Source organism: Sinocyclocheilus anshuiensis, unplaced genomic scaffold, assembly GCF_001515605.1.
Source record: "Sinocyclocheilus anshuiensis isolate Anshui unplaced genomic scaffold, SAMN03320099.WGS_v1.1 scaffold1243, whole genome shotgun sequence".
NCBI lineage: Eukaryota > Metazoa > Chordata > Actinopteri > Cypriniformes > Cyprinidae > Sinocyclocheilus > Sinocyclocheilus anshuiensis.
The window spans coordinates 15,175-27,469 of record NW_015539901.1 but is presented as its reverse complement, the minus strand read 5'-3'; the positions used below and the strand labels follow the sequence as shown (position 1 = coordinate 27,469).

The window sequence follows — 12,295 nt, the reverse complement described above, 5'->3', positions numbered from 1 at the left end:
AAATGGAAAAATCGAATCGGCTGAAAAAAAGAGCCCACCGGGCCTGCCTAGAGTTCAATCTTTTAGCGGACTTGATGTATTCAAGATTCTTGTGATCTGTCCAGACGACAAAAGGAACCCCCGAACCCTCCAACCAATGACGCCACTCCTCCAAGGCCAACTTGACTGCCAACAACTCTCTGTTACCAATATCATAATTGCGTTCGGCGGAGGACAAGCGGTGAGAAAAATACGCGCAGGGATGCACCTTGCCGTCCGTGGGGAAACGCTGGGATAGTACCCCACCAACCCCCACCTCTGACGCATCAACCTCCACCACAAACTGCCGGGAAGAATCAGGGGCTACGAGGATGGGAGCTGAAATGAAGCAGCTTCCCCCAAAAAGGGGACTGACTGTGCATGGAAAACGCATTTCTCCGCCTTGACAAAAAGCCCATTCTCTAACAGCCTCTGAAGCACTCGTCTGACGTGCTGAACATGTTCCTGGAGAGAACGAGAAAATATCAGTATGTCATCCAGGTAAACATAAATGAACTGATCTACCATATCTCTCAGCACATCGTTAACGAGTGCTTGGAAAACCGCGGGCGCATTGGAAAGGCCAAAGGGAAGAACAAGATATTCAAAGTGCCCCCTGGGGGTATTAAAAGCGGTTTTCCATTCATTCCCCTCTCTCATGTGAACCAAATGATAAGCGTTGCGGAGATCTAATTTCGTGAAAAATTACGCCCTCTGCAGACGCTCGAAAGCCGACAACATCAACGGTAAAGGATAAGTATTCTTCACCATGATGTCGTTTAAGCCCCGATAGTCAATACAGGGACGAAGAGAGCCGTCCTTCTTTTTCACGAAAAAAACCCCGCACCGGCCGGAGATGAAGAGGGGCGGATGATCTTGGCTGCTAAAGAATCAGAAATATATTTCTCCATGGCCTCCCTCTCCGGAGTGGAAAGTGAATATAATTTGCCCTTAGGTGGAGACGTACCTGGCAATAAGTCTATTGCACAGTCATAGGGACGATGAGGAGGTAGAGAAGCAGCCCGAGACTTACTGAAAACTCCCTTCAGATCAAGGTACTCACGTGACACGTTAGACAGGTCCGAGTGATCCTCCTGAAACACAGAACAGAAGACGGGAGAACACGCAGACAACAAACAGGTAGCATGACAATATTCGCTCCCGCCCAGGACAGTATTGCCTCCCCAATTAATATGAGGGTTATGGAGAACCAGCCAGGGATGACCCAGCACCAACGGAGCAGTGGGCGTGTCGGTGAGGAGAAAGTGAATGTCCTCAGTGTGTTGACCCGAAGTGATGAGTCTTAATGGTGCAGTGGCGTGAGTGACGGAGGGTAAGGACTGGCCGTTGACAGTCTTGGTGGAGGTTAAGGCCATCAAAGGTGCAGCTAGCTGGCTGAAACTGCGAATAAAACGCCGGTAGAAATTGGCAAAGCCCAGAAACCTCTGCAGGGCCTTGCGGGAATCTGGGGTTGGCCAATTCACCACAGCCTGAACTTTCTCGGAATCCATGCGCACCCCCTCGGCCGAGATGATGTATCCCAAAAAAGGAACAGACTGTGCATGGAAAGCGCATTTCTCCGCCTTGACAAAAAGCCCATTCTCTAACAGCCTCTGAAGCACTCGTCTGACGTGCTGAACATGTTCCTGGAGAGAACGAGAAAATATCAGTATGTCATCCAGGTAAACATAAATGAACTGATCTACCATATCTCTCAGCACATCATTAACGAGTGCTTGGAAAACCGCGGGAGCGTTGGAAAGGCCAAAGGGAAGAACAAGATATTCAAAGTGCCCCCTGGGGGTATTAAAAGCGGTTTTCCATTCATCCCCCTCTCTCATGCGAACCAAATGATAAGCGTTGCGGAGATCTAATTTCGTGAAAAATGACGCCCCCTGCAGACGCTCGAAAGCCGACGACATCAACGGTAAAGGGTAAGTATTCTTCACCGTGATGTCGTTCAAGCCCCGATAGTCAATACAGGGACGAAGAGAGCCGTCCTTCTTCTTCACGAAAAAAAACCCCGCACCGGCCGGAGATGAAGAGGGGCGGATGATCTTGGATGCTAAAGAATCAGAAATATATTTCTCCATGGCCTCCCTCTCCGGAGTGGAAAGTGAATATAATTTGCCCTTAGGCGGAGACGTACCTGGTAATAAGTCTATTGCACAGTCATAGGGATGATGAGGAGGTAGAGAAGCAGCCCGAGACTTACTGAACACTCCCTTCAGGTCAAGGTACTCACGTGGCATGTTAGACAGGTCCGAGTGATCCTCCTGAAACACAGAACAGAAAACGGGAGAACACGCAGACAACAAACAGGTAGCATGACAATATTCGCTCCAGCCCAGGACAGTATTGCCTCCCCAATTAATATGAGGGTTATGGAGAACCAGCCAGGGATGACCCAGCACCAACGGAGCAGTGGGCGTGTCAGTGAGGAGAAAGTGAATGTCCTCAGTGTGTTGACCCGAAGTGATGAGTCTTAATGGTGCAGTGGCGTGAGTGACGGAGGGTAAGGACTGGCCGTTGAGTGCAAGCATAGAGATGGGCTGTGAAAGCTCCACCATGGGTATCTGAAGGGTCCGAGCGAAACCAATGTCTAAAAAATTCCCCTCCGCTCCCGAGTTCACTAAAGTCTAACAGTCATAATTAAATGACTGTATTACCAGCCTCACAGAAAGATGAGTGCTCAAACAAGAGGATTTGTGTCTAGCGGGACCTTCCCACCTGCATGGGCTCGGGCTCTGGAAGAGAGAACACAACTTTACTGGTGACTGATGGCAAATGACTCTGTGAGGAGAACGGCGGTTCTCGGAGTTGTCGTTGAGCCCGCCTCCACAATCGGGTGTCCACTCGAATAGCTAGAGCTATGAGTTCGTCCACACCAGTAGGTAACTCCGACGAATCTATCTCGTCTTTAACCGTATCAGAAAGCCCAAACAGAAACATGTCCCACAGTGCCTCAGTAACCTCTTACCTACTGGCGGGTGTTGGCTTTTACTGGACACTGTGCTGCAATGTGTCCGGTGGCACCACAGTATAAGCACAGTCCCTCTCTCTTACGTCTCTACTTCTCCTGTTGCGAGAGTCGGGACCTTCCCACCTGCATGGGCTCGGGCTCTGGAAGAGAGAACACAACTTTACTGGTGACTGATGGCAAATGACTCTGTGAGGAGAACGGCGGTTCTCGGAGTTGTCGTTGAGCCCGCCTCCACAATCGGGTGTCCACTCGAATAGCTAGAGCTATGAGTTCGTCCACACCAGTAGGTAACTCCGACGAATCTATCTCGTCTTTAACCGTATCAGAAAGCCCAAACAGAAACATGTCCCACTGTGCCTCTGCATTCCACCCACACTCTGCAGCCAATGTGCGAAACTCAATCGAATAGTCTGTGACCGTGCTCTGTCCTTGGCGTAACTCGGAGAGAAGTCGTGCTGCTTCTCTGCCCAAAGCAGCATGATCAAACAGCCTCCGTAGCTCCCCGGAAAATGCCTGAAATGAAGAGCAACAAGGAAGTCTCTGTTCCCACACGGTGGTTCCCCAGCTAGCCGCTCGTCCCGAGAGCAACGTTATCACAAACGTCACTTTAGCCTCCTCAGTGGGGAATGATGACGGTTGGAGGGAAATGTACAGCGAACATTTGGCCAGAAAAGAACGACATAACTGGGGTTCCCCGGAATAAAAGGCTGGAGGTGGTAGCCGAGGTTCATGGGTGCGGACAATCGGGCCCACCGAGACCGGTGGATGAAGCATGGCTGGTTGCTGACCTGAAGCCGTCTCTGCCTTCAGATGCTGGATCTGGGTGGTAAGCTCAGACACCTGAACAACCAGGGCCTGGACGGCACGCCCCGTGGCCATCATCTGATCCTCCTGACGCTCCATGCGAATGTTTGTCTTAGACAAAAAGTCTCTGAGTTCTGCCGCACTCGCTGGATCCATATACTGGTCGGTTCGTTCTGTTACGGGAGAGAAAAGTCAAGATCCAAGTGCAAGTGCAAAATAAGGGTTTATTTTGAAACCACAATAGACGGAGACAGAATGGGATCATAATCAGGAGTCTCAGTCAAGATCAGGACTCCTCCCGAGCAGCGTTCTCCACTCAGCGCTGGCCTACCCAAGGCGAGGGCTGAAGATCCGTAACCTGGCTGAGCGTGAACTGGAAGCAGAGAACTGACAAGGAGACAGGACATGAGATATCGAACCGACAAACACACATTGAACAAAGAGCCCTTATAAAGGCATCGCTAATGAGTTGCAGCTGGCGCGCTCTGATAGATCGCTAGCTGCCACTACTAATGAATGATGTAACACACACACCCACATGACAAGACGCAAAAGGACCGCACGGACCCATGAACCGTGACAATCTAATTATACTAGTATCTAATGATTAAGTACTAGTATCTAAAAATACTAGTACCTAATGAATAACTAGTAGTACATAAAAATTATGTACTATTCACAATAGAAATATATACTAGTCAGAACTGAATAGTTGATATCTCGAAGACAGATCCCCATAGAAGTCAAGGTTACACTTTAAGGTGCCCTTATTAGAGTGCAATTATACATTTAAGTACTGAGTAATATTAATTAACTACATAAGTACATGTAGTTAATTAATATTACTCAGTACTTAAAACTATATGGTTAGAGTTAGGATTAGGGTTTTGCTTAGGGTTGCTTGCATGTAATTATGCATAATTTATTGTTATTATAATAGTAAATACATGTAACGTGTAACAAGGACACCTTAAAATAAAGTGTTACCGAAGTCAATAGCAAAAATTTGAAATTTGTTACAAGTAACAATAGAATGGTAACTATTGAAATAAGTACTAGTATATAATGAATAAGTACTAGTATCTAATAATACGTAACAGTATCTGATGAATAAGTACTAGCATCTTTTAAAAAGGTACTAGTAGCTAATGAATAAGTAGTAATTAATGCAAAATATACTAGTGTCAAAAAATAAGTACTAGTAGCATGAAAATAGATACTATGAATAAGTACTAGTAACTTTACAAAAGACACTAGTACCTAATAAGCACTAGTAGCTAAAGAATAAGCACTAGTAGCTAATGAATAAGTACTAGTACTTAATGGAAAATATACTAGTATCCAAAAAATAAGTACTAGTAGCATGAAAATAGATACTAGTACGGCTTATAGATTCAATGTTAAAAGGTCTTGCCATACAAGCCTTCGGTTTTACTGGAAATTGCGCAGCATATTTGATACATGCATCGGAGCCTTTGTGTCTGCAGGACTAAATGTAAGTAGTTATTGTGTTTATTACAACTTTCAAATTTAATGTTTGGAGAGGTTTTGGATAATTTTGATAAAAAAGGTTCCAGATGCCATAACTTTTGATTGCTTTGAACTATCAACACAAGATTTTCCACTAAATCGTCTACGAATGCCATATGAACATAAGTAACCTGATACTGTCTTGATCAAAATGTGCAAAACCTTTTTATAAATAATATTTACAAAATATTTATATTTAATATTTACATTAATATTTAATTTGGATAAATCGCCAGAGAAAGCAGTGTAAGCATTAGATTTCATGCATACTGATATTATTATTATTATTATTATTGTTATTATTTTTAAGCCTTAAAGGTGAAACGGAAAACTTGAGTCTGAAAGTTTCTTCACTACGTGCTATATGCAATATACATCTGAGTTTAGGCCTATATGCCAATATCTCAAGAGAGTGTTTGTCTGGTGAGATTATATAAAGTATTCAACAGAATTAATGCTCTGAATGGTCCTTATTTAGTGATAAAAATTACTTAGTAAAGGTAATGTGAGAAAGACACACACTAGTAAAAATTATTTGGCCAAATTATAAGCCTTTGTAACAAATATACATACACACAGTGTGGTTAAGAAATCTCAGAGTGAAATCCATAATCGTATTTAAATGTAAACAGGTTTTAAAGTTATAAGTTTATCTGTGTCAGCAGATGATACATGAAACTACCATTTATGGTAAATATTTCACAATATTTGACAGATGTCTTCAAAGGAAAAGTCACTTAGTTTATCACATTGACAGAGGAAGTCTTGAAACACACAGTGATCTTGTTCACTTTTGGTGAACAACTAGAAAAACAAACCATCACTTTTTTTCATCTTAAAAAAAAAAAAAACGCTTCTCATGAAGTAATTTCCTTTACCCCACCCATACCAGTGCAAAAAACAACCGTTTTGAGTCACTGTTTTACTGAATAGTACAATGAGTAAGAAAATATGCATTTGAATGTGCTCAGACAAATAAACTGTTGGTTGGAGGAACATCATAAATGATTACTATCCATTAATGTTTCTAGATCTGAAGGAGGTCCAGAATCAAGAATAACCTGCATATCACAGAGACTGACATCATGGCACAGACAACGAAAAATGTTGTCCTTATTGGAAGCACAGGAAATGGCAAAAGCAGCGTTGGGAATATGATTCTTGGAGAACCAGCATTCAGCACTAAAGCTTCGGCTAATTCTGTTACAACTGAATGTCAGAGAAAAGAGAAAATCATTAAAAAAAAAAAAATTGCAGTTATCGATACCCCTGATTTCTTTGACACAGAAAATGAGGAGAAGATGAAATCTGAGATAATCAAAGCTCTGATTGAATGTTCAGAAGGCATTCACGCCTTTGTCATTGTCCTAAAGGTCGGAAGATTCACAACAAATGAAAGGAAGATGGTGCAACAACTTCTGAACACATTGACAGAGGAGGTCTTTGAACACACAATGATCTTATTCACTTTTGGTAAGCAACTAGAAAAACACCAAACCATTGAAAAATTTGTGGAGACCAATTCACAACTAAAGCAGCTGGTTGAGAAATGTCGAGGTCGCTGTCATGTAATTGACAACAAATACAAAAAAACAAAAAACACAAAAAAAGTGATGAACACCATCCACGCCATGCTGCAAAAGGACAGCTGCTACACCAACGCTCTGCTTCAAGAGCTGAAGAACCAAACTGAAGAAAAGATGAAAGAAAAGAAAGCACACAAAATGAGTTCAGAAATGAAACAATTAAAAGCAAAGAACAATGTTCATGAAACAATTGTGAGGCGGGCTGCAGGAACAGCATCACGGGTGCTGGTTAATGCTTTTCTGGGTTCTTGTGATCTAGTAGGTTCAGATCTAATAAGAACGATTTCAGCAAGTCTAGAAAATATTGCTGAAATAGCTGCTGGAGCAAATGTTCTGGGTGCAGGAGAAGCAGCAGCAACAGTGGCTGCAAGTGCCAAAGCAGCATCTGCCGCTGTTGTTGTTAGTGCAGCTCTTGGAGTAGCTGCTAAAGGAGCTCTTTCTGGACGGAAAGCAGAAGATACAGCAATGACCAGCTCTGAGAATGCAATAGCTTTAATGAATGATGCACAAACTGCGCTTGAGAATGCAAAAAATATGCTTGAAAGAGCAACAACTATGCTTAAGAAAAAAAAAAGTCAGAAATTGTTAATTTGAATATAAAAACATATATGGATATCAAATCAAATAAAACATTTAAAATAAGTATTCAGTAACCTTTTAAGACAATCTTCAGTGTTATCGATTAGTGGCACCATTAAAAGTCGTGGAATAACTGTAAATCAAAAATGCTATTTAGATTAATTTGGTTATGTTGTATTATTATTGTTTTCTTATTAATGCATGTCTGTATGACAATTTAGTCACACATTTAATTTGTAAGGATTCATTTTCCCATTTTATGCACATTTAGCATGTAGCAGGGCTGGGTTTCTTTTAAAGTCAGGTCAAGTCACCTTTATTTATATAGTGCTTTATACAATACAGATTGTTTCAAGACAAGTATATTGAAGTAGTATATGTTGTTTGTCATGGCATCTGAAAAAAAAACAACATATTTTTAAGTTTTGCTTCAGTTTACTCTGAAGAATACTTATAGAATACTTATGAACGATACTTATCTTTTTTCTTTTTCTGATTATATTGCATTTCAGTTTCATTTCTGCTTATAGTCTGTCAATAAAAATTTGAAATGATTTATTATGTATCTAAAAGCATCTACTGCCTGCACTTTCTGAATGTCAATGTATAATTAACTAGTTCTGGTTGGTCTTTAAATAATGATTTGCCAGCCAAGAGAGAGAGTACATGGGAAAATGACATTGTATTAATTGTATAACCATTTTATAGATCAGTATCAACATATACATGTGTGTGTGTGTGTGTTATGCCATCTATAGAAGTAAATTGCATGCTTGTTGTTCGTGCCTCCTCCACGTCATCTGTGTGGTAATATCCAGTTTGATGTTCACCTCCAATGTATAACACACACAACAAGTGTGACTGGTGAGCACCACTGTTCAATGTGTTCCCAAAATAATAAAAGTCTACTCTAAAACACAAATTGGTGTCCATTGTGAGTTTTATCCAACACAATGCAAAGAAAAGACCCAGCAAAGGTAGCAAGTACTGGTTCTCAGTTTTATTGGTAGGGTGTGGATTGAAAAGTCACCCTTACAAGAATATCTATATAGCTTGTAACTGTAGTACACATGGGGTAAACTGCACTTACCAGTTTTCCAAATCACTGCACTTGCAGCATGAAAAATGGCATGCAGATTTACATTTCTTGAGTCACTAAACTTATATTATCATTAAAATGAATAGGACAACAGCACTGCTGATACTTAGACAGTAAAACAGCTTCCAAATGAACACAATACCACTGCAAGGAATTAGGCTTTGAATAACATGATGCACGTAGTTCTTCTCAACATTTTTTTTTTGCAGTTGACCAGAGTTAATGCAAAAACTGTTAAGTTGACAGATTTCGTCTGCAGCCTACATTCGTGTTTAATCTAAACACACAATGTTTTTTTATTTTCTTTCTCATTGTTCAGAAAGTGAAATTAAGTAGTCAAAAGTTACATTTTAGTAAACTGTACTCGCAGAGGAGTTTCATAAAATGTGTTTGTTCTCTTAAATAAACCACATCTGTGTCGCTGATAAATTTACATGCTCTTTTTTTTTTTTTTTTTTGTCGTTACAATGAAAGTAAAAGGGTCGAATGTTGATTGCAGTCCAGTCTTCTTTTAATTTCCGCAGAAGAAAGTCATAAAGGTGGGTCTGGATCAGAATAAGCTGCACGCACCAGAACTTATGATTTCCAGGAAAGTTCTGGCTATGTGAGACTAAATGTGCACTGTCACCTTCCCTCTATTTGCATTTGTTAATTCAGCAGACACTTTTGTGCCGAAGCAACTGAGAAAAAAATGAATACAACAAATCAATTAATCCTATAAGGAGGCAATAACAGGAGATACAAAGTTCCAAACTGTATCATCTCCAAAAACATGAACACATCTGTAACTTTGAAAGGGTTCGTTTATCATCTATAACAGGGCTCCTCAAACCTACTTCTGGAGGGCCACTGACACTAATTAAACACACCTGACCAGTTAATCAAGGTCTTTAGACTTATATTTCCAGGCAAGAGTATAGGAGCTACATTTTACAGGACAGTGGATGTCCAGGAGCAGGATTGGACAACCCTGATCTACAGTAACAAAAATGTTGGATGACTCTCTGTGCAGGAGATGACGCTCGTGCAGCATGTGAATTAACAGTCAGATGTTAATTTTTCTTTATTTTTTTAATCCAGTTATCAGAGCAAGTTAGTAGAGTGTAGAGGGGAGTGGAGCAGTGAGGGTCGAGTCATTTTACCAGCACTGCCCGGCCCAGATTTACCACAGCATGTTACAGCACAGAATGGCTTTTGCAGAGAGAAGCAAATACACTAAATAGAAATTTCCAGTCGGCGTGTTTTATTGAGTGGACTTTGCATTTTCCTGTGAGCGTGAGACAGTACCTGAGTGGAGCATTTGCTCGGGCCATGAGCGACTATTGAGGAATATTGAGCGGAGCATCACATCGCACAGTGATAACGGCAGAGTAAGTGACACATGAGCAGATATAAATCGTTTAATGCACAGCTAGTGCATTATCCCACTTATACCATGGCCATCTGCCAGCATTGACAAGTTAAAACTGTTAATGTTTGCAGAACATGACAACGAGGTGGTACAGAAAATCCTGAACACCTTCAAAGATGAGCACGTCTTGAAACACACAGTGATCTTATTCACTTTTGGTGAGCAGCTAGAAGGCAAGACCACTGAAGAGTTTATGAAGGACTGTTCACAACTTCAGGAGCTGGTTGATAAATGTGGAGGTCGCTGTCACGTCATCGACAACAAATACTGGAATAAACGTAAACGGGGCAACAAGAGCAACAAGGTACAGGTGAAAAATCTGCTGGAGACCATTGACAAGATTGTGGAAGAAAATGGCCGCTTCACCAGTGAGGTGCTTCTAGAAGTGGAGAAACACATTCAAGAGGAGGTGAAGAATATAACCGAAGAAAATGTGCCTCCAGAAGAGCAACGTGAAAAAGCAAAGAAAATTGTTCATTGCAATTATCTGAGGCAGTTTGCAGGAGCAGCAACAGAGGCCGTGCTTGGTGCTCTTATCGGAATCAGTATGTTTCCATCACTCTGTTTTAATGCACATTTTGAAGTATCGCATGAGAAACGAGTGATGGAAATGCCAAATTTCGAAAAGAAATCCCTTAATTCACAAAAAAAGTGTTTACGCTCGCTTGAGGTGGTTTTTGACTTGTGCGAAAAAGGGTTAATGTGGATAATGGGAGATGGAAATGCATTTTGTGAATAAATCCCGCATGAGTGTTCAAAAAAGTCACATGACTTTGCGCTATGGGACAGCATAACCTGACTAACCAGCGGACCGCTTTAGTTGCACAGCAACTGAAATGTTGTTATGGTCATTCTGAAACCCGGCTAGTGTTGTAGTAGCTGCATTTCTGTATATTTTGAAATCATACTTATCTCTAAAAGCAGCATTTGAAGCAGTGGGTGTAGGAGCAGCAGCTGGTTCAGGTGTCGCTGCAGGTGTGGTTGGAGGAGTTGCTGGATGGAAAGCAGCAGAAGAAGCTGAATCTGTATGTGGCACCATAGCAAAGGTGGCATCGGACACCTTGAAGAGTGGAATATTTATGATTAAGGCGATAGAAGAAAGGATTGGTCAAAATTATATTGAATATTAAAAAACAAACAAACAAACATTTAATTCATGCTTATACCTGTTTGCATGTCATACAAACCTTGACACTTGACATGAACCTCATGCAGGCCATCTATCTATCTATCTATCTATCTATCTATCTATCTATCTATCTATCTATCTATCTATCTATCTATCTATCTATCTATCTATCTATCTATCTATCTATCTATCTATCTATCTATCTATCTATCTATCTATCTATCTATCTATCTATCTATCTATCTATCTATCTATCTATCTATCTATCTATCTATCTATCTATCTATCTATCTATCTATCTATCTATCTATCTATCTATCTATCTATCTATCTATCTATCATCTATCTATCCGTCCGTCCGTCCGTCCGTCCATCCGTCCATCCATCCATCTATCCATCTATCTATCTAGTGTGTGTTTATGTGTGTGTGTGTGTAGTATACATATGCAGATGCACATTTTGTATCTTTGAACATATCTCTCTGTTCAGATTAAATGCATATCTTTAAAACAATGAAAATTGTGTTCAATTAAAATGTGTATTATTAAATTGAATAAACTATATAAACTATAGAGTTAAAATTTTATGACAATTTGAACTACAAGTTCAAGAAAACGAATCAGGGAATTAATTCAAGTTATAAAAAAGTCAAAATAAAAGTATGCTAATTACAGTTTTTCTCAGTCGCTTTGGTACATTTCTCAGATCAGAATTGAAATTTTCAAAACTACCTGTTCAATCTTCACATCATTGTCACTTGTGCACATCAAAAAAGCAGTTTCTCATTTCTTTGAACAAGTTGCAAATGCTTTGGTACATCCATGCAAATGATTATGTACAATTCTCTGCTGTTTCCTACATTATCAATTGCTTATGTCATGTTGATCAAAATGTATTATAATGGGTCTCTGTTGAATAGTCTCACCCCCCACAACATTTAGGCATTAGTTCATAGCATAAGTCTTTACATGCAAAATGGTTGAACAAGTTGTCATAATATGTCAAGCATATTTCTATACATTTCCATTAGACTTTTTTTCTAAATCTGTCCTGCATTGGTAAATTGCTCCCAGGTGAATCTTGATTTTCTCTAACGAAGGTGCATCTCATGAACCATCAACTGGCAAGTATATATATAGCCGGAGCACAACACAAT

At 40.5% G+C, this 12,295-nt stretch overlaps 1 protein-coding gene across 1 annotated transcript; it reads left to right on the top strand.

Moving 5' to 3' along the window:
- Window positions 1–5,233: 5,233 nt before the first annotated feature.
- LOC107686097 (GTPase IMAP family member 8-like) lies at window positions 5,234–11,633 on the top strand. Its single transcript, XM_016482940.1, has 4 exons — window positions 5,234–5,300; window positions 6,367–7,495; window positions 10,082–10,555; window positions 11,629–11,633. Exons 2-4 carry the CDS (start codon window positions 6,421–6,423, stop codon window positions 11,631–11,633), a joined length of 1,554 nt encoding a protein of 517 aa, XP_016338426.1. The 5' UTR covers window positions 5,234–5,300; window positions 6,367–6,420.
- Window positions 11,634–12,295: the final 662 nt, after the last annotated feature.